Source organism: Papio anubis, chromosome 1, assembly GCF_008728515.1.
Source record: "Papio anubis isolate 15944 chromosome 1, Panubis1.0, whole genome shotgun sequence".
NCBI lineage: Eukaryota > Metazoa > Chordata > Mammalia > Primates > Cercopithecidae > Papio > Papio anubis.
In genome coordinates, this window is record NC_044976.1 from 65046633 (window position 1) to 65070402 (window position 23770).

At 38.5% G+C, this 23770-nt stretch overlaps 1 protein-coding gene across 26 annotated transcripts in view; it reads left to right on the forward strand.

Moving 5' to 3' along the window:
- Window positions 1-23770, forward strand: part of SGIP1 (SH3GL interacting endocytic adaptor 1) — a 215062-nt gene that overhangs the window by 111302 nt on the left and 79990 nt on the right. For 17 of the 26 annotated variants that reach the window (XR_002523955.2, XR_002523954.2, XR_002523953.2 and 14 more), the window contains 2 exons: window positions 13880-13891; window positions 20824-20835. The exons of 8 other annotated variants lie outside the window; for them this stretch is intronic. Coding sequence is in view for 15 of the 18 variants with exons in the window: in XM_021942573.2 (XP_021798265.1) it covers window positions 13880-13891; window positions 20824-20835 (24 nt within the window). In the remaining 3 variants the exon portion in view is untranslated. Of the gene's footprint in view, window positions 1-7976; window positions 8311-13879; window positions 13892-20823; window positions 20836-23770 lie in introns of those variants that run through there. One more of the 26 variants, XM_031669637.1, reaches the window with a different exon arrangement.

Consider the following 23770-nt stretch of genomic DNA (forward strand, 5'->3'; position numbering starts at 1 on the left):
GATTTTACCTTAGCCCTTGATATATAGAAGGCAGAGGGATAATACAGGAGTTAACTCACAGGTAAAGGTAATAGTTCTTATTCTTATCATGTTCCAGTCTGCTGATAAGATACCATGCTTACAGGGCAAAGAATGAACATGACCCAGGTTTGAGATGTTGATTTGGCATCTGTGTAAGTTAGAATATTTGCTAAGCTGTTTTTAACAGAGACCAAAATAATAATGGCTTAAACTAAATAGGTGGTTTCTTTTTCTCCCACATAAAAGTCAAAGCTGATAGGCAGTCCAGAGGTAAAAGAGTCTTACTCCAGTGGTCACTCAAAAACCCAGGAATTTTCTGCATTATTGCTTCCCCTTTCCTAGAGTGGCACTGCTGCCTTACCACCACAAGTACTTCCATGTACCAGCCTTGGGATGGAGGAAAGAAGAAATAAAAAGAAAGAGGTTTTCTTTAAGAGTTTAACTCAGAAGTTGCACGCATCACTACCACCCAGATCCCACTACCACAGTTTAATCACATGGACACATTCGCTGCAAGGGAGTCTGGAAAATGTAGTGTTTTGCTAGATAAACATGTAGCCAGCTAACATTCAGGGTTTTATTACTAAAAGACAAAAGAACAAGTGGCCATTGGTGGACTTTGACAGTTAGTTTCTGCCACTATGTCCTGAATTATATTGTATCTGCATCTTAAGGTTAGAATTAAGTAATCTCAAATTATTTCAGGGAGTTCATTAGGAAATGGGATTTCTTCCTATATATGTTTAAAATTATTTCCAGTGCCTATTGAATCCAGAATGTTCTAAAATAATTTTCTAATCACTAATTTATAAATACTAGTGATACTGTGCTGCTTGTTAGCTAACAGCAGGGTGAACAGAGACGCTCCAACAACAGTACAGTGTCCCTCTGCTTATGCAAGTTCACTGTTTTTTGAGGCAGATTGTTCCACTGTTGAAAGAAAAATCTTCCTTTTATTAAACCAAATATGTAATTTTGTCCTTGATTGTAGTTGTACTCTTTAAAGGATGAACAAAGGGTAAAGCCCCTTCTTTTACCAATGAGTTTTCCAAGAAGCAGAATGACTCCAACTCCAAGTTTAGTGTGCAGGATGTTTATTAAGGAGTGACCTTAGACTTAATACCTGTGGTGTGGGGCAGGCAGAGGGAGAAGTTGAGCTTTTTTACACAACCAGCAACAGCCTGAGCTGATCCCAGGGAAACTCGGGAACTAGTAGGAGCCTTCAGAGTTAGTGTGAGTTTGGCTAAGATGAATAACCTTGATACTGCTCAATCAATCAGTGCTCTGATGTGGGCCACACTAGGAAGGGGCATGCCCTTGGGTTAGGTAGCACTCTGCAGTTGAGGCAGATCCTGAGGTGCTGACAATTGAAGGCTGCCGATAGCCCTTCCAGCAGCTGGTGCAAGGAACCCTTCTGAAGAAGATTCTGCATGGCACATTTTGGTGTCCATCCCAAATTCCCTGTTCTTGACGTAAGCCCTAGTATATCATTGCCATTCAATTAATGCTTGTAAGTGAGTGAGTGAGTGAGTGAGTGAGTGAGTGAGTGAACAAATACATGAATGGGACCAGGTCAAGGACAGAGAACCGTGGCATGTCACCACCTTCCAGTTTTACAACCATCCACTAATAATACCCTTCAGCCTCCTTTGTTCACCACACAATGATTCTCCTAACTGTGCCCTAATCCTGGGCACATATTTTCATTCATTTTTTTCAAAACAATACTGCATTTGAGAGATCTGGGATGTCTATGGCCTTGCCTGGATCTGCCAGGCCAGAAACCCTATCAGGGAGAGTGATAGGTTCAGTTTGCCCTGTTTCTTTGCGCTGGCACCTAGGGTTATCACCTTCTTTTCCAAGTGCTTTCTGGCCATCTGTTTAAATATTTTGTTCTAGAATTTTGGATTAATCACAAGCAGGTGTGTAGTAACAGAAAGCACATGTCACATGGATTCAGATTGTCCTGGGTCCCAGCCCAAGTCGACCACTTTCTGCCTGTGTAACCTTAGACAAGCCCCATAACTGTTCTGATCCCCCATTTCTGCCACTGTAAAGGAAGGATGATAAGAATCCTTAAGGACTTTTTGTGCAGAAGATCCTAATAACAGTACATGATGTGTAATTGGTACTCTGCAATTGTTTGTTTCTTCATTACTTAACCTGGATTCTTTTTTAAAAAACACTTCTCCTTTTTCAAGGGTCATGCTCTGCTTCCCCATGTTCAGTCTCCTAACCTAAGAGCATACTGTGTTTTCGTGTCCTGGATTAGAATGTATCTACATCTCGAGGTTAGAATTCAGTTAAAGCAGCTTGGAGTTCTCTTGCCTGTATCAGACTTTAATTCTGAGCCAAATCTGATCCGCCTTTTAGAGGAACTACTTTTAAGTTAGTTTTCTCCATTTTGGACAATTGTGGTTGATTTTTCTTTAAACACAAATAGAAACTTTGTATATACCCCCTGAAGGAACTGAGGTACAGTGGGAAAAGTGACAGCCCTGACCTCAGCTTCTTGCTAGCAGTACTGCTTAGGTAAGGTACTTAAACCTCAGTGAAAGTCTCGGTTTCTTTCTGTCTGAAATGGAACAAACAGCTACCTTACAGGGTGGTTGTTGCCACGGTCATCTCTTTCTGCTAGTGCAGTGTAAAGACCACTCTCCCTAAAGGAGGAGATAGAGATAGGTGCAACACGAACAGTAGTTTGCTTGCTTTACACCGCACTCCCTACATTTAGGGTAGAAGCAAACCTCCATTATATCATACAAGAAATGGCTTTGTTCTTAAAGAGTAAAGTAATTTTTTGAAGAAGGCTAAATAAAATAATCAGTGCAGGAATGAATTATAAGGAAATATGCCTTCACACACACATACAGAGACACACACACACACACACAAGTCAGAATTCAACATACAATTGAATTGAATTGGATACAATTCCCTTTAAGATAATTTGAGGGAAATAGAAATGAGGCTTATTCCAATGATGTCCCAATTACTCAAACAAGTGGGTTCTACCTCCTTTTAGTTGATGATGTTTGGTATGTTGCAAACCCAGTGCCTTGATTTCTTCGTCTATTAATGGAGTGACTCCCATACCTACTTCATTGGGCTATTTTGAGGGTTGAATGATTTAATGTATGTCAAGTACTCATAATAGAAGCTACATGTAAAGATTGTCTCATTGCTATAGATGCTAGAGCACATTTTAAAGAATATCATTAATAGTGAAAAAAAAAAAAATACAAAAAACTAGCCAGGCGAGGTGGCGGACGCCTGTAGTCCCAGCTACTCGGGAGGCTGAGGCAGGAGAATGGCATCAACCTGGGAGGCAGAGCTTGCAGTGAGCTGAGATCCGGCCACTGCACTCCAGCCTGGGTGACAGAGCGAGACTCCATCTCACAAAAAAAAAAAAAAAAAGTAATAAATAACTCAAATTTCCAAAAGTAATTTAGAACCAAGACCAGTAATTAATTACCCATTAATTACTCTAAGCATCAAGCTGGGAAAGTGTGTTAATTTTTGTGATGCCTATGAACTGGTTTTGCAGATAATTCCAGAAGGAAGCATCCCTAAATTGTTTTGAGTACCACCAACATCCCCTGCATACATATGGTACTCTTTGGGAGACCTATTGAAGGCTAACATTCACAATGGCACACTTCATTGTGCATCATGGATAATTGACTTTGTTTCTAACTCCCCCTTCAAATCATTTCACCAAATATATGTTGAGTACCTTCCATGCAGCAGGCACTGAGAGCTAATACCAGAAATATTGAACAGTCTGAGAAAACAACATCTAGCAGCAACCAGAAGCTGAAATGTTTCTTGTGGTTCAAGCCCTTGCCTGTCTTCACTTCAGTTTCCTGATTGAAGATGTGGTCTTCTGCCGTCCACATTCCTCTGGCCTCCATTTCCAGGTCTCCTGGCTTGCTCACCCTTCCTAGGATCTCAGATATGGACATCTCCATTCCTTCCAGATCCCACCCGGAGCACTGTCTGACACATCTGCATATGTGCTGTGCTCGCCAGGTACCTTAAAACCTGTGGCTCCCATGGCTTTTGTGGAGGCGAGAAGACAAATGCCATGGTTTAATCCTTGATGTGATCTTTTATGCTGCCATGGATTCCTTTATTTTTGGTTTTTGGTGAGCCAATAATCCCTTCTGGCTTACCTTGAGAAGGTGTCTTTTAACTACAAGGATTTTGTTCCTTACTGATTAAGAAATTGTGCTCTGGAGTAAGTCATTCTGGCTTTGCATTTATTATCCATGTAGCCCCGAGCAAATTACTTAACTCTTTAAGCCTCAGTCAAGGCTTAATCGAGTGTAAAATAAGATTAATAATACTGCCCACTTCATAGGATATTTGTAAGAATTAAGGAAATAATGCATATAAGGTGCTTAGTACTTTCTAAGGAAATTTATGTAAGGTCTAAAAGAAGTGCTTAGTAAATAATAGCTATTATTAATCAGAATAACAATAGAATACCAAAGTCATCTTTAAGATCATTGATGACTTTGAGAACTTGTCATGGTCATGAATTTGGTAGTGGCAGCTTTGAACACAAATTCTGTGTCAGATGCTTCACATACAAGAATTCATTCATCCTCCCAGCAACCCTGTGAGATCAGTACTATTATTATCCCCACTTTACAGATGAGAAAATTGAGACATTCAGGGATTTATTAACTCACTCGAGGCATCACAGCTAGTAAGTGAAGTTGCTGGGATTTAAACCCAGAAAGTTCAGTTTCTAATTGAGAACTCTTAACCACTATATTATACTAGTTTTGATGAAAGCTATTGGCTCTCTTTCTAGAAAAAAAGTTCTCTAGCTCATTCAAACTATTTTACATACAATTTCTGAATGCTCACATGAAAAAAACCTTTGGAAGGATATAGATCCCAGCACAAAGGGCCCACCTCATAGACTTTCTTCCCAGTGAGTCCATCCACACAGACTCTCTTCTACAGTACAGCACTTCACATATTGTACCATGTGACAGGAGAGCGAGGTTGAGTTGATACCTTGGCAGGTCAGGCTTAAACGCTGCTGTGTGACACGTGATTTCTCATTTATTGAAATTATCTGATTATATATCCAGATTGTATGCACTTTTGTTTTCAATGTTAAGGAATGATGTTGTTTTTATATGACTCATTTATTTCAGTTCCCCTAATCAATTAATCAATCGGCAAGCACTTTTTATGTCAATGGCACATTATAATAATGCTATGTGTTTTATAAATGCCCAGTCATGATCAAAAGGATGAAATGAGCAGCAGCACTATTAAGCCATCTGGGAGGTAGTTGATAGCCCATTTTACAGAGAAAACAGCACAGAAAGTTCAAGAGACAAGGATAAATAGAATGAACACAGGCTTTTGAGTATGTATCTTATTATCTATGTAACTATAGGCAAGTTCCTTAACTCTGAGCTTCAGATGCCATGTCTGTAAAATGTGTCTACCTTCTTATGACAGGAGAAAATATTGTAGAATACCAAGTTCAGTGCTGTCTCCCAGAAGAGGCGCCATTAAATATCAATCACATTCTCAGCTTTGCTTTCCTTTTCCTTAAGTTCAGAGACTTGTAGGAAGCAGAAGGAAAATAAAAATAGTGAGGGAGGACTTGAGCAAAGTCACAAGGGTTGAGAGAAATGATGTGAGAGCAGGAGCCGACCTGCCCTGGCATGTAGGCTAGTGCCTTCTCCCTTCCTCTGGAAAGTAAGTGATACAGTGAAATAAAGAATCTGACATTGAGCCATGAAGGAACAATTAGTTTAATCTTCATCCTGGAGATTTGCAACGCATAACTATTTAACCAAAAAAATATGAGGAGGGGGAAATAGCTTTGAACTGGAGACAGTCTGGTGTTGTTTGCCTGTTCCATGTGGCCCACCCACCCTTCCACCCCCAAATTAGCCTGCCAAAGAGCAAAATCCATGAATTTGCTGCTGCTTGGTAACACCACCCCCTTTCCTGTCCTCACTTTGGCAGAAGGTTCAGAACCCCATTGAGTTCAGTGAAAACAAAGAGTCATCAGTGGAGGAGGTGAGCTCCAGTCTCCTACACACCAGCATTCTCTCCTGGTAGAAACAGTGCACAGTGCAAGGAGAAGCTAAAGATTGCATGCATTCTGGTGCTAGGCACTCAGCCCAGAACTCTTATGCAGGGAATTAGAAGGCAGAAGTTCAGCTTGCGTTCTACTCATCAAGGAAAGCTTCGTAGGGTAAACGTGATTTTGATTGGTCTAGACCAGGGGTATCAAACATGGGGCATATAAACTGCCACCCCATCCCCAAATCTTCAACAGATATTGCCACTAAATCCCAGATACAGGCTGAGAAGCCAGCCCCTCTAGACAGACGTGCAGGCAGCTGGACCAAAATCAGCTAGAGTTAGCATATGAGATGCACCTTTTGTTTTTTCCAGGACTTATAGAGGATAGATGGGAAAACAGGTGGAAACTTTCTTTTTTCTTCTCAACATTGTAATAAATCATGTACTGTATGCAGAAGAATTAGTTTTGTATCTGATACTGTTTTTTCATTCCTTCATTACTAATTTTTTTTCCTAGGAATTTTTCTGTAGCTTCCATTTCCTGACATTTAAAATCCACACCTTTCATGCCCACTTACTCTGGTAAAAAGAAATCTTGAGCTGTATGAATATTCACTATTCAACCTGGAGTGCCTTTGTCATGATTTCTCCAATTAATGTTGATTGTACATTCTGAGTAAATGTAAGGGTTAGATTTTTCTTACATAAACACAATTCCTACATCGTGTTATACTGTCTCAGGCAAGCTGACCTGATTTGAGGGTTCTGGAAACATGATCACTATGGTTGGAGATCACAAACACTCAATTTCTGTAACCAACTCAAAATTTAATTGAATAAGGCTATGTACTCACAATATTGACACATCGTATAAAATATTAGGATGGCCTCAGTAGCAGTAGCAAATTATTGAGTTATATGCTTTTTATTATAATGTTAATTGTAATCAAAAAAGGCTAACTTTTATATCTTTAAGGTCTGCCTTAATTTTAAATGTCAGTAGCATTTAGAATTTAAAACTATTTTGATTAGCTAAGGGCCATAATCAGGGTAGAATGCGCTCTGTAAAGAAGCAATCAATTTTGAAAGTAAGTTTTTAACAGAAGCCTACTTTGTGAACCGTTTACTGAATGTTGGGTTTCTAACAACTAATCCTGCACCCAGAGTTTGTAGGTTGTCTACTTTTTCCCTAAGGACGCATTTTCTCTAGGGCCCACAGCAGTGAATGACACATAGCAGGTACTTAGAAAATACTTGTTGATTGTCTGGGTGGACGGATGCACCACGGGGCGTTACATAAAATGTATGCCGTATCTAGCTCTGCTATAATGCAACTTACGTTACTCGCATTATTTTACAAACAGAGCAAATTTATGGTTCTCAGTTCCTTTGATCTTTTCCTCTTCAATTTAACCAAGTTTCTTTTTCCACTACTTGATGGGTAAACAACAAGAGTAATTGTTTCCTGTTTATTCATCTACAATGTGTAGGTTCTTTTAAAAAGTTTATTAATGTGTTCTTTTCTGTGAGTCCTAGTGCACATCCAGTGAGATCGTTTTCTCATCTAAAGCCTGAGGTTTTCAGTCACTTAGTTGTCTTCAACCTTGAAGGTCACGTATCAATGATTACCTTTCTTATACAATTATACTTATTTTTTTACTAAGGAGTTTCTAAAAATATGTGAATAATAGTATAAATAAGCGTAACAGTATAAGAAAAAAAACTCTATCCCTTTGCCCTCTGAACGAGATTTCATTTTAGTGGCAGCAGTCTATAGCAGTAAATGTACTTTTTATTGTTTTAGAAAAAGAATCTTAGAGTATGAATCACTCACATTAATTATGTCAAAAAAATTTTTTCCTCAAAGACTGGGGAGAATTTCATTTCTAAACAGAATGAAGGTGGTATTTCCTTCCAACTTAACATTTGTCTAAAGGACAGCCGCTAACTGCCCATGGACCTTGGAGCTGCAGCTTGAAACAGCAGCCAGCACAGAAGAGATGCAGAGCCATGGATGCCAGCCTAGCTGCCTGTCCCGATGCAGGCAACAGAGACAGAGGGCGGATGGACCAACCTCAGTGTGTTTTGCCCAACCAAAACGCCTTTCCACTTTGTAACCTATTGAAGCCCATCTTAATTTCATTATTTTTTAAACACGGCACATGGGGAATCAAAATGAGTTTCCAAAGAGGAATGACAAATGGCAGCACATATCATAACCAGGTATTTTCTGATATTTTTTCACCCATGCCTCTTCTCAACACCAACAGTTACTAAATGTCCACGCCTCAGAACTCCTAATAAGTAACAGCAATAAGCTGCACTGGCGCAGAGTAAAGCCAGAATCTCCATGGTGGTCTTCAAGAGCCTCATTGCCAAGATTCCCCCAGCCCTAGACTAACAGCTGCCATTCTTCCCTCTCCTTCTACTCCTCCCTGGCTCCCTGGGAGCCCTCTTCCCCTAGATAGCTGTGTCGTGACCTCCCTCACCAACTTCCTCTATTTGCTCAGTCACTTTCTCAAGGAAGCCTCCCCTGACCACCTTATATAAAATCACGAAACCCTTTGCCCTGGAATTCCTTAACCCCTTTATTTGCACTACTTTTTAAAATTGCATTTGTCATCTTCTCAAATACTAAATACTTTCCTTATTTAATTAGTACACAGTCATGTGTTGCTTAATTGGTGTTAGACAATTTTATCATTGTGTGCACAACACAGAATGCACTTAGACAAACCTAGATGGCACAGCCTACCACACACCTAGGTTGTGTGGTGTAACCTAGTGCTCCCAGGCTGCAAATATGTATGGCATATTACTGTATTGAATACCATAGACAAATGTAACATAATCATATCTCCGAATCTAAACATATGTAAACATAAAAAACTACGGTAAAAATATGGTATGAAAGATTTTTTTTAATGGTACACCTGTATAAGGCATTTACCATGAATGGAGTTCGCAGGGCTCATAGTTGCTCTGGGTGAGTCAGTGAGTGGATGTGAAGGCCTAGGACATGACTGGACACTACTGTAGACTTTGTAAACACTGTACAATTAGGCTACCCTAAATTTATAAAATTAGCCTTATAACTCTTTTACTTTGTAAACTTCTAAACTTTTAAAAAAGTATTGACTCTTTTGTTATAACATTTAACCCAAAAACATTGTACAGCTGTACAAAAATACTTTATACTCTTTCTTTATAGTATTTAAAGTAAATCCTTTCTTTATACTCTATTCTACAAGCTTTTATTCTATTAAAATTTTTTCTTTTCACTTCTTAAACTTTTTAGTTAAAAACTGAGACACAAACACAAACATTGGCCTAGACCTACACAGGGTCGGGACCAGCAACATCACTGTCTTTCGCCTCCACCTTTTATCCCACTGGAAGGCCTCCAGGGGAAATAACACACATGGAGCTGTCACCTCCTCAGGTGACAGTGCCTTCTTCTGAAATACTTCCTGAAGGACCTGCACAAGGCTGTTTTACAGTTAATTAACTTGTTTTTTATAAGTGGAAGGAGTATACTCAAAAAATAACAATAAATAGTATAGTACATCCATATACCAGTAACAGCCATTTATTATCAAGTATTATGTACTTAATAATCCTGGCAGCACAGGAGGTTTGTTTGCACCAGCATCACCACAAGCGCATGGGTAACGCGTCGCACTATGACATCACGAGGCAGTAGAAATTTTTCAACTCTATCATAATCTTATGGGACCACCATCGTATATGCGGTCCATCGTTGACCAAAACATCTGTATAAAATGCATGACAGTGTTTATTACTGATTATCTTTCTCCTTCCTCTACTACCAGATGTAAACCCATTGGAGCTTTTATCGCCTTTTCTGTTGTTCACTAATATCCCCAGAATAGTGTCTGGTATTTACTAGGTGCTCAATAAATATCTGTTAATGGCTTAATAAATGAATAATCCTTTTGCCTCTTGTGAATACCCAAGTAGTCATAAATAGCCAAGACAAAGTGATTATTTTATAATAGAATCCCATTTATTAAAATATAAAGATTCGGACTGGGCATAGTGGCTCATGCCTATAATTCCAGTGCTTTGGGAAGCCACATTGGGAGGATTGCTTGAGCCCAGGAGTTTGAGACCAGCCTGAGCAACATAGCGAGACCCAGTCTTTACAAAAAATAAAATAAAAATAAAATTAGCCAGGCACAGTGGCATGCACCTGTAATCCCAGCTACTCAGGAGGCTGAGACGGAAGGATCGCTTGAGCCCAGGAGTTCAAGGTTAGAGTGAGCTATGATTATACCACTGCACTTCAGCCTGGGGAATAAAACTAGACCCTATATCTTAAAATACATCATATAAACAAAAATAAAAAGAGAAAGATTCAGGATACAGTCATCCTATTTTTCAGGTTCAATGATTGCAGACTCTTAAAAGGCTTACAGATTCAACCTGACATTTTATGTCTTGATCCGACTCTATGATGCCTGATGCCAAAAATTCCCATGACTGCTCAATTCCTTGTTAAGCTGGGCAGCAAGCAGGGATGTAATCAGAGCACAAAACCTTAATGTAAGTGATCATCAAAACTGGTTTATATTTTCTTCATTCACCTCTATTAGCTTTGACTCTCAAACAGAATTCAATTTTGAATTGGTTTCTAACCCCTCATGCAAAAATGTAGGTAGCAACAAACCTAACTTGAATGAATACTTGCATTTTACCATGTTATTTGGAGTAATAACAGCCAGAGAGAGAGACCCTCCAGCTGCAGAGGGTCGGGGTCTATGAGTTCCTTGAAAGCTGTTGATTATGGGATAAGCCGCCTTTCAACAAGCCTTGTAAGTCAGAAATTGTGTTTTCTTAGGCTCTTGGACAAAAAAAAAAAAATCCCTGTACTTCGTAACCATTCAATGGTTATATTTTAGGTAAATTTATGTTTTGTCAAAAAATTCACTTACTCATTTCTATTTACAAGTAAGCCCAGAGGGATATCTCTCTTTCCCATTTCTCTTATTTATCTTTTCCATAATTAAAAATAAACTCTGATGCTACTAGCTCATTTTAAATCAAATATATATTTGTTTTTTCCTTTCTTTGTTTTTATTTTTTTTTCAACATTCTGAGGAAACCTTTAAGCTAAGAGGTCGAGGTCATAGCCTAGGTGTTGATAGCTGCTGCCATAGCAAAACAGCATATTAAATCAAGATGGTTTAATATATCAGGTAGCCTGAAGTGGAGAGGTGTAGGGAGGAGGGGAGGGATAACCCTTATCATTTGTGTGTTCACGTTTACTCTTCTGATTTTAATTAAATAAGATGCATTTTATTTTAGAAAAGGCTGAGAAATTTACCTTATAAATAAGAGTTTTAGTTCAAGGGCTGAAAACTACAAGGATGTAGCCCCTTTCTTGGCCCTTAACTATTCTGAAGCATTAGTTTTTGCTCTAGGAGAAAATTCTGCCCTGGACATCTGAGCACATAATCTTCACTAACGTTGTACAAAGCTGTGCCACTTCTTTAGAACATTTGTAACATGGGTAGCACCTGAGGTCACTAATAGGCAGAGAAATTAACAGTTAAGTAGGAGCTAACTGAAATATTTATGGAGCTGGTGAAAGAACCATTACAACTGAGGACACATGGCTTGTGCCATATATAATTCAGCCTTATTTCAAAGAACAATTTATTTTTTTTATTTCAAAAGACATTGTACTTCAAACATTTGTATAATGTTACAATGGCTCCCCATAAAGGGAATTTATAAACTTGTATTGAATGCCTCACTCTATGTTTGGGGCTAGAGAGAATCCGTGCATAGCCATTATTGTGAGTTAATAATCGAGTGGAGACATCTAAACAATACAGAACAAAATAAAAATTGCAGAAATGTACTAGCAATGTGTAGCTTTGTTCCCTGAGGCTAATAAAGGTCAGGCAAATACAAAGGCCTTCAATATTTATTTATTATTTTGAACAAAAGGACTGAGTCACAATCAAACCAGAGAAGGGAGCAATGTATTTTGGCAGGCAAAGCTGGGAAAGGTCTTATGGAAGAAATGTTACTGACCTTGAAAAATGAGTAATTTTGATTCAGGGAGAGGGAGAAGTAGCATGGGAAGAAGACAGGGAAGGGTGTAAGTGCATGGCACATCCAAGAGAGCCAGGAGAGTGCAGCGAGGTGCAGGCTTCATAGAAAGTCAACGGAGGAAGATGAGAGTGGGAAGGGAAGCTGCAGCCCTTCACCAAAGCATTAAATTCCATAGAATGGAGTTGGCATTCTATTTTCTGGATAGTAAAGAGGTTTTTTAAGGGCAGAATGATATATTCACTTCACTATTTTTGGAAAATGATTCCGAGGATAGTGTGAAGGATGGATTAGGAGATGAAGCTGGAAATAGGACCTTCAGCTAGGAAGCGAATGTGCTGTCAGTGAGGGATAATGAAGGCCTCATTAAGATAGGAGCTGAGGAAGTAAGAGGGCATTCTGAGGGGCCATTGACCACTCACAGGGAGAAGAATTCATAATTGTATGTGGAGAATAGGGAGAAATCAAGGATGGGATCTAAGAAGAACTGACAGTTCTAGCCATAGTGACTTGGAGAAGATGATAGGTCCTGGGTTCCCCGGTGAGACTGGAGTTTCTGGAAAGTCTCATGTTTTCGTTTCATGACCATGCCTGGCTACAATGCATGAGTAGTATTTTCCAACTCCTCTCAATATTATGAAACATAATTTTTTATTGTCAAGCCACAAATCCGTTTGATAAAAGTAAACCATTCAAAAGATTAGGCCAGGCATGATGGTTCACACCTCTAATCCCAGAACTTTGGGAGGCTGAGGTGGGGGGATCACTTGAGCCCAGAAGTTCAAGACTAGCCTGGGCAATATAGCAAGACCCTATCTTTACAAAAATAAAAATAATTAGCCAGAAATTGTGGTACATGCTTATAGTCCTAGCTACATGGGAGGCTGAGGTGGGAGACTCTCTTGAGAACAGGAATTGAGGGTTTCAGCAAGCTATGATTATGCCACTGCACTCCTCCCTGGGCACTGAGCAAGACAGACTCTGGGTCAGAAAAAGAAAGAGAGACAGAGAGAAAAAGAAAGAAGGAAAGAAAGAAAGAAAAAGAAAGAAAGAAAGAGAAAGGAAAGAGAAAGAAGAGAAAGAAAGAAAGAAAGAAAGAAAGAAAGAAAGAAAGAAAGAAAGAAAGAAAGAAGGAAGGAAGGAAGGAAGGAAGGAAGAAGGAAGGAAGGAAGGAAGGAAGGAATGAGAAAGAGAAAGAAAGAAAAAAGAAAGAAAGAAAGAAAAGAAAGAAAGAAAGAAAGAAAGAAAGAAAGAAAGAAAAAGAAAGAAAGAAAGAAAAGAAAGAAAGAAAGAAAGAAAGAAAGAAAGAAAGAAAGAAAGAAAGAAAGAAAGAAAAAGAAAGAAAGAAGAGAGAGGGAGGGAGGGAGGAAGGAAGGAAGGAGAAAGAGAAAGAAGAAATAAATAAATGAAAAGAAAGAAAGAAAGGAGGAGGAGGTGGAAGGAAGGAAGGAAGGAAGGAAGGAAACATGGAAGGAAGGAAGGAAGGAAACATGGAAGGAAGGAAGGAAGGAAACATGGAAGGAAGGAAGGAAGGAAACATGGAAGGAAGGAGGAAAGGAATGGAAGGATGGAAACCATAATAAATGGAAGATAGGAATGGAATGGACAGGATGAGGAAATGGATCCTGAGTCTTGTCCTGTTTCTTCTTGAAAATACATTTCACCTCTCTCATTTTCTCTTTATTCTTTCTCCCCATGCCTACGCTTTTAGAGGAAAAGCCCGGTAAGAAATAAGTCCTTTCCACTTTTGGGGCAAACATTATTTATTCTGTTTATTTTCATTATCTGCATATCTAATGACTGACTGTGTTTAACACCTAAACAAGGTTTTGAACTTTAAAAACAAACCTTTGTGAACCATGACCAGGTCTCATTATGCCACATGGGAAAAAAAGGAAGTTGGTTGCTAAGTGATTTTACAAACCCGTTATTAAGGGCCCTGGGGTAATTTTGTAAAGATTCACCTCTGCCTCAATCACAGCCATATGATCAAATATTTTTGGTACTAAGTTTCATTTATTGCAGTTTCCACTGGAATTAGTCAAGCTACATATACATATCATGAGCTAAGCAAATGTTTTTTAAGTTAATTTTTGATTAGTGTACAACATAGTAGCATCTGGAATGCCTATGAAGCTGGCCTGGGAATGGGGAGTTGTAGGGAAGCTGGGGGGTTTTATTTTGTTTTTGTTTTAGTAAATCCAAATATTCCCTCCTGGAATTGTCAGAGACTGGAAAAGAGGATCTTTATAAAATGCAAATTACCTCCTGGATGTTAATTTTTAGTAGCAGTGGGTGATTTTTAGTGGTAACACAAGTCTGATACGATGTACCTACATCGTTTTATTTTAGAGCAACACAAGGAACAGATCTCAAAAAATAAAATGAGTTTGTTCTCTTCTTGGTTGCCTGGTTTGTTGGGAACATGTTCTCAGGATGCTGATGCATGGCTGACAGAGGTGACCTCTCTGCTGGAAAATAGGAAAATATTATGTTCCATGTTCACAGCACCAAGTGGTTGGTTTGTTGTTAACGCACCTAGGTGCGTGGTGCAGTAAGTGCTTTCACCTCTTATCCTTCCCACTGACCAAATCCTGGCAGCCACTCCACCACATACAGGATACTGTGCTTACAGAAAAGCCATAGGATAGGAGGGAGGCGGAACAGAGATACAGGAAGGACAAAAATATGAGACCAAAACATTAAAATGTCTCAAAATATGAGCCTCACTCTTTTGGTTTCCAAAAATAACATAAGGAGCTACAATTTTGATTATTACTAAGCTAAATGGCCCGCTTCTGAGTTATTCAAAATCAACTATGCATTGCCTATTCTGTGGCAGTTTCCAATTTCATTTATTCTTATGGACCCTGAATGTTTTTCTGAATTAACCAAATTTGGCCACTTCAAATATCCACAGGACTGTGTGGCCTGAAGTTTGTCTATGGTGCTTTAAAACTTCTCTGTTTTTCATTAGTTTTTCTCCTGTTGTCCTTCACGGCAATTTTAACTGCAAGAATTTCCCCCTGTCACTCCCTCACCTAATTTTTCTTTGGAAATGTCCATCTTGATTCCTCAACCTGGTCATTTTATTGACTAGCAGGTTCTTTGTTTCTCTTCCCAAGTGAAATTTTAGAAGATCATCTCAAATATGTCTGACTGAATATAATAGACAGTCGCTGTAATTTAACTTGTAATCTGTAGTCGACCGAAGTTTAAATACAGATAAACACCTACAATAGCGTGGCAAATTGATACTTGCCAAATAGTTTGTCTTCACCCTAAAGCATTTAAAAACAAGTAGGAATCCTCGTAAGAATCTTAGTAATAAATGTAGTGACCATATATTCTAATTCTTTCCTAGAAAATTCTCTAACATTAATCACTCAATTTGCTAAAATGAGGCTATAGAAAAATCATATTTGTTTAGTGCTTTGTAGTTAATTGCCCATTCTCAACTTTGTTTCCCTATAGCACTAAATTTAGCAAATTAGGATGCCATAAAACTTCAAAACCTGGGTTATTTAATGAATGTGACAAGGGAGATAGATTGTTTGGTTAGTTGGAAATGATAAACATATTAAAACACTTTATTCACATTGACTAAGATGAAGGTATCATAGTTAATTGAATTTAAATTAACTCTGTTACATAAAAGATAATAAAACAGAACTGCCATGTCATATAAGAACAGTGTGAAGACTGAGGATGTAGGCTGCAGTATTTTCTTTTAGGTAGATATATTCATTTTGAAAATTATATAAATTTTAGAAATATACCACATTCTAGATTTCCATTCCAGTGACAAAATCATAGATAGCAGTGTTTATCCAGTTTGAAAATAGCCTCAACATATAAAATAAGAGTTATCTCTAAGTGGAACACCAAAATAAAAGTCGAAGGGAAAATAAAATGTTTTCCACATTGGAAGACCAAGAGAAATCTAGGTAATGAACATAGTATTTAATTAGGAATGAAGGAAATTTGCTCAGAAAACAAGCAGACCACTTGCAAAGTCTCTGAGTAATCAGACATAGAAATGAAGCAGTAATAACAGCAGATAGAATTTACTGAGTGCTTATTATGTATGATACAAATGGCTGCAATCAGAGGTGAATTAACCTCCTGCAGATTCTGAACAACTGAATAGGTGTTTTGTGTGGTTGTGCAGTTAAAAACAATTTCAGCCCACATTTCAAAACTAGAACATTTCAAATTTAAAAAAAAAAAAAAGAAAATCTAGATGCTCATCATCTCTCTGAAGTCCTGGCAGGACTAAGCCCACATTCTCACGTGGCACACATGGGGTGCACTGAATAGTGGCCAGTTTCCAGAATCTCATAATGTGTATGTGCCTGACTCCCAGCACCCCCTCCCCATCCCCCACCCACTTTTTCTCCTGCAGGCATTTGGGTTTGCAACTTTGGACGTAGATCTCTCGGCTTATAGAATATATCAAGACCAGATACTAAATTAGTTTTCTTCTGCCTTTGAAGAAAATTCTGTATATTGGTAAACAAAAAATAGAACACTAAAGCCTTTGACATTCTATGGGAGAAAGGGTAAAGCAAAATTTTGAACAGGCAAAGACCCTTCCGTCCTGGCTGATAGTAATTTTTCTGTCCTTATCTGGCATAGCCTAAGCCAATTTTTGCTCTTCAGTGGTGATAATTGGCATATATAAAGCCCTCCCATTTGCTTCTGGAATTATTTTCCTTTTGAAGCTTTCAGATAGCTCTTAATTAAAGACCTTGAGGCTTTCTGGGTCTGCACGTTGCACAGCTTCTAGCTCTGTCTTTTGGGTTCTGTTTAATCAGCCTGTGACTACATGAATTTGAACAGCTATTCCCTGCTGAAGGCATTTTGCAAATGGAGTTTCCAAAAGGCTATATTACAAGGTTGTCTTTTACTAGAAAAAAAATTAAACCTTGAACTTGTGGTTAAAATATAGGTTTATAACTCATTGGAAATTAAGATATGACTCAATTTGGGTAGATTAATATATTTGAAATTATTTTGAAAAAGTATTCTGTATAACCTTAAATTAAAAGTAATGGCAAAAAACCTCAATTACTCTTGCACCTGCCTTAATAATAAAGTGTCTTGTATGTAAGGTTTTGCCTCTGAATGCTTGCAATCTAGATTCTATTTTGCATATTTCTCACAATTTTATCTTGGGCCACTTTTAGTCCTCTAATTGCTATATTTTAAAAGTGAATTGTTTGTCATGAAATTCCCATACCTCTTTCTACACAAAAGAACTTTTTAATTTGATCACTAAAGAATAGTAAAGTCTAAAGTTTCATTTATAAAAGTGTTTGAATTTTTCTCAAAACACAGTATGGATTAGTCAATAAGATAATTTAAGCCCAGAAACAAGTATTTATGTGGCCTTTTTTTTTTACAATTTTATTTAAGGTGCATCCAGGCAGGTTTATAAGAAAGGTGGACTCAATAGGTAGCAGTACCTGGAAAATAAGGCAAATAATAAAGTCTGTAATATTACAAGTAAATTGTCTAGAATAATATGTCTAGAATCCTAGCTACTTATAAACTTGTCTGAAAAATAACCACTCCTGGATGTTAATCACAATGACTCGCTGCTTTTGGAGTCATTCAACAATGCTATGCTTGGCATCATAGAAGGAATGAGAAAATGAGAAATAGGGGATCTGAATTCTGTCTGGTTCTACCTGCTTACTAGCTGTGTATCTCAGAGCCTCACCTTCCTCTCTATAGCATGTAGCCAGTTGGACTAGATATCCATGGAGGCCTACCCAGATGTAAAAAGCTACAAGTTTTTGCTTCCTATCTATGTTCTAGAAAGAATATCCTCTACATTTGAACAAACTCCTAACTTTCTTTGTGTTTGTGCTCCTCATTTTGGTTTTGGGAGGTAGCTTCTGGTGACTGCATGCATTAGCCCATATATTGAAAGGGAAACTGACGAACAGCTCTTTCCCCACTCACATCCTAGTCACTCGTGTAACATCAGAAAGTTCCTAAAGAGGCAGAGCTATCAGAGATTGTTGGAATAAATTGGTAGCAGCCATAATCAAGATTTGAAAAGCGTTTGTTGTTGTTGTTGTTGTTTTTATCATACTTTAAGTTCTAGGGTACATTTGCACAACGTGCAGGTTTGTTACATATGTATACATGGTGCCATGCTGGTTGCTGCACCCATTAACTCGTCATTTACATTAAGTATTTCTCCTAATTCTATCCTTCCCCTCTCCCCCTACCCTACGACAGGCCCTGGTGTGTGATGTTCCCCGCCCTGTGTCCAAGTGTTCTCATTGTTCAATTCCCACCTACGAGTGAGAACACGCAGTGTTTGGTTTTCTGTCCTTGTGATAGTTTGCTCAGAATGATGGTTTCCAGCTTCATCCATGTCCCTACAAAGGACATGAACTCATCCTTTTTTATGGCTGCATAGTATTCTGTGGTGCATATGTGCCACATTTTCTTAATGCACTCTATCATTGATGGACATTTGGGTTGGTTCCAAGTCTTTGCTATTGTGAATCGTGCCGCAATAAACGTACGTGTGCATGTGTCTTTATAGTAGCATGATTTATAATCCTTTGGGTATATATCCAGTAATGGGATCGCTGGGTCAAATGATATTTCTAGTTCTAGATCCTTGAGGAATTGCCACACTGTCTTCCACAATGGTTGAACTAATTTACACTCCCACCAACAGTGTAAAAGTGTTCATATTTCTCCACATCCTCTCCAGCATCTGTTGTTTCCTGACTTTTTAATGATTGCCATTCTAACAGGTGTGAGATGGTATCTCATTGTGGTTTTGATTTGCATTTCTGTGATGACCAGTGATGATGAGCATTTTTTTCATGTGTCTGTTGGCTGCATAAATGTCTTATTTTGAGAAGTGTCTGTTCATATCCTTTGCCCACTTTTTGATGGGGTTGTTTGATTTTTTCTTGTAAATTTGCTTAAGTGCTTTATAGATTCTGGATGTTAGTTAGCCCTTTGTCAGATGGGTAGATTGCAAAAATTTTCTCCCCTTCTGTAGGTTGCTGTTCACTCTGATGTTAGTTTCTTTTCCTGTGCAGAAGCTGTTTAGTTTAATTAGATCCCATTTATCTATTTTGGTTTTTGTTGCTATTGCTTTTGGTGTTTTAGTCATGAAGTCCTTGCCCATGCCTATGTCCTGAATGGTATTGCCTAGGTTTTCTTCTAGGGTTTTTATGGTGTTAGGTCTAACATTTAAGTCTTTAATCCATCTTGAATTAATTTTTATATAAGTTGTAAGGAAAGGATCCAGTTTCAGCTTTCTACATATGGCTAGCCAGTTTTCCCAGCACCATTTATTAAATAGGGAATCCTTTCCCCATTGCTTGCTTTTGTCAGGTCTGTTAAAGATTAGATGGTTGTAGATGTGTGGTGTTATTTCTGAGGGCTCTGTTCTGTTCCATTGGTCTATATCTCTGTTTTGGTACCAGTACCGTACTGTTTTGGTTACTGTAGCCTTGTAGTATAGTTTGAAGTCAGGCAGTGTGATGCCTCCAGCTTTGTTCTTTTTACTTACGATTGTCTTGGCAATGAGGGCTCTTTTTTTGGTTCCATATGAACTTTAAAGTAGTTTTATTCCAATTTTGTGAAGAAAGTCATTGGTAGCTTGATGGGAATGGCATTGAATCTATAAATTACCTTGGGCAGTATGGCCATTTTCATGATATTGATTCTTCCTATTCATGAGCATGGAATGTTCTTCCACTTGTTTGTGTCCTCTTTTATTTTGTTGAACAGTGGTTTGTAGTTCTCCTTGAAGAGGTCCTTCACATCCCTTGTAAGTTTGATTCCTAGGTATTTTATTCTCTTTGTAGCAATTGTGAATGGGAGTTCACTCATGATTTGTCTCTCTGTTTGTCTGTTATTGGTGTATAGGAATGCTTGTGATTTTTGCACATTGATTTTGTGTTTTCTAAGGTCATGTGGTCCACCAGGGTTCTGTTGCTGCTGGACAGTTTTCGTCATTCCCAACTATGTTTGTGAGGGCCTCCTCATCTTTCCCATCACATTCTCATCATTGACATCACATTGGTAGAGGCCGCCCAAATCACTAGGCCAAGAACGTTCAATACAAAAGTATCCTTATAAGCACACCTTCCATAGAACACCAAAGAAAAATTCCAGACAAGGAAAAGTGCTCTCTAAATCCTGCCTCTGTTTTTTTGTAAGCTCTTTTTGTACCCTAACTACATGAAAAATGCATTATTGTCTATATTTGCTAACATCCTGCTCTGTAGGGAAACAGTTTACTTCTCTATTCTCTAAGTACCCCCTCCTCAAACTTTCTAGAGAAAAACTTCTATGGCAAGACATTAAACATTGTTAGTAAAGTTTTCTTGTATGTTTCTGCCTTGTTCTTATGTACACATAACTAAAACTTACATATCCATGTTAGCAAAGCTGTATTGTACAACGGATATCCTCTCTTTAAGGTTCTCCAATGCCTCCTGTGGTTTAAATAAGCCCTAAACACTAGGACTGCCTGTCTTCCTTTGGCCTGATTCTCTGGAGTGTATGTTTGGTTAGCTGCTTATGAAGTTTTCTATTACCCAAGACTTTTGACTGATCCATCATTCTCTGACTAGGTGTCTGTTCTCTCTTCCTTTTTGCTGATCACAGAGGCGCAGCCCGGTAAGAACTCTCAACATTTTTACCTTAAACATGTATAGAGAAAATTGCTGCCAAGGCAAGGTGGCCAGGTTGGTTTCCCATTAAATTTATGATAACCCAGTGTGAGTGAGGCAGATGAAACAGGTTTACTGATTGAAAGCCTCTGACCCTCTTAAGTACCAAGGGCATATTTTAGAATTGTCAGAGCACTTTCCCATAACTAACTAAACTAATACATGGGAATCTCAACTCCTAGTACTAAATTTGGAAAATATATGGAATGTGTGTGTGTATATATGTGTGTGTGTGTGTGTGTGTGTACATAAAAGGCCTAGTTCACCAGAAAGTACCATAGAAGTTGATAGCAAAGAGATAATAAAGAATAATAAAACTATTAAGAATGTAAGGACACCATTTTTAAGCTATCATTGTTTTTAAGCCTGAATTCAAAATATGTTCCTGCAACATAACTTACAATGATCAGAATATGCTGATACATCATTATAATTTCCATCTTGGGAGAGGGAGACACACTTTCAAGTCATTATTCCTAGGCTATCACATAATTCTAAATAAATTTCATCACAGAAGACAAAATTTGGGAGGGTAGACCAATATTAATTTGTATTGTTCAAAATGGAAACTGTCATTTTCCTCAAGTAGAAAAGTATCATGAATTTTTTTTTTTTTTTTCTGTGATAGATCTCACTCTGTCACCCAGGCTGGAGTGCAGTGGCGCGATCTCTGCTCACTGCACCCTCCGCCTCTCGAGTTCAAGCAATTCTCCTGCCTCAGCCTCCCGAGTGGCTGGGATTACAGGCACCCACCACCACACCCAGCTAATTTTTTGTATTTTTAGTAGAGACGGGGTTTCATCGTGTTAGCCGGGATGATCTTAATCTCCTGACCTCATGATCCACCCGCCTTGACCTCCCAAAGTGCTGGGATTACAGGCATGAGCCACCGTGCCCGGCTGAAGAGTATCATGAATTTAAAGCAACAAAAAGAAGGGTCTTTGTTATGTTTTAAATGATACTCATTTACCTGGTCAGTCCCTTAAGACAGGAAATGGAACTGAAAACAGCCTCTCTGAAATACCCCTAGGCCTGTGCCAATCCAATTAGTCAATTATTATTTGATGCAAATACCCTGCCCCAGGTGACCAGTTGGTGGTTCTCTGCTAAACTACATAGCTAATGCCATTGAAAGACGGTATCTGCAGAGACCGCTAATCTATGGATGATTCCAACCCAGCTGTTAAGTGACATCACAGATTATGAAAAGAGTGAATTCAGTTATTCAAAGTGAGGAAATTTATTCACGACATACATATAACAACAAACAAGCATTGAAAGGGGGAAAATACAGTCACTTGACAAGGGGAGGTTTTTGAATCCAGTGGGCTTTTTTTCCTGAATGTGGTTTGTGTGGTCAACATCACCTCAGTCTTTTTCTAAATATGTCATGCTGCAACATTAAGGTCATCAGATACCTGTATGCCCATCCAGCAGACAGCAGGACTTTCTTTTCTGTTGCTGCTGACTTGCTGCTGATTTTTCAAACATTTGTTGCTTTCTAAATTGATACTAGCTTTGTTCTTCCTAATTTCTAAACAATAGAGTTTTCTTGAATACTTCTGCCATGTCTTGGTTGCACTTAACTTGGGATTGTTCATTCGTGAAGACTATTTAATAAAAATGTTACAGGGGCTTCTTCTTTAGTGCCTTTCAACTGTGAATATCTACTGAATGAATTGACACCCCTGGGAATTGATGACTACAAAAGGAGCTCTGTGCCTTTCTTGGTTTCATGGATATTAACATTTGAAGGAGTAGGACAGAGGGACAAAGAGGTCTTCAATACAGTCTCTGGGACCTCCTGGGTTTTAGGCCTCACAGTACTAGGTGGGCTGTGTTCCCTCAATGCCTTTTATTAATCTTGTGATTGAGTGCTTGGAACTAAAGGCCCTCTTTTTTTTCCTTCAGATCTTATTAATGAAATTCTATCTGACAGTTCATAACCCAGAAAAACATCTGTTATCTAATTATTTCTGTTATCTAATCATTTCTGTCTACAGAGCCTTCTTTTCCAAAAGTAAACCTGTATCCAAACTTCCATAATGTCCTCGGCAGATTTACGTGGCCATATTTATTAGAAAGTATTTATAAATAATGTAGTAATTCTCTATATGGCACACTTAGTAGAGAAAAACAGATCACATTATTAGACAAAACAAGCCAGAAAATGTAGTTTGACAGACTGAGAAAGCATCAAATGGATCCTTGTTCAGATTGAAACTGCTCCTTTAGCATAAATGGGTTCAAAATTGGGCAGAAAATGCTGATGCAGCCTTAGGAACAAGGGAAAGAAGCTTCTTATAGGTCGATTATAGAGGCGCTAAATCTTGTCCTAAGCTGTTAATGTTATACTTTGAGAGAAGAAAATGTATCCATGACCACCAAATTGAGCCTTCACTAAAATTAAAAAGAGGAAAAAATGTGTTTGGTGGCCATCCAACAAATGTGTTCATGGTCTCACCTTTTGGAATGCTTTCTTATATGTACTTCGGCTTTCCCTGTCCTCAACTTTGCCCCTGTCATTCTCCTATGGCAGGCATCCCAAGCCATGCTCTACCCCACGATGCAGCCATCCTCGTGGTCTACTTTTCTGGTGGCATCCATGCTGAGAACTTTTCACAACTTCTGGTTTTTAATCAAAACTTTTTATCTAATCAATCCTTCTACTATCTAAATAAGTTTATGCTCAGGCATTATAAAAACTGGAGATGAGGTGCTCAGATTATTCCTGCCAGGGCTGTTTGTATTCCAATAATATCACGATGTCTTGAACACAAGACATTACTTCCAATTCACGAATCGATGGGCCTAGTGGCAGGCAAGTGAAATAAATTGGGAGGATGAGTGCATAGGGTGGAATTCCCTGACTTTCTGAATAA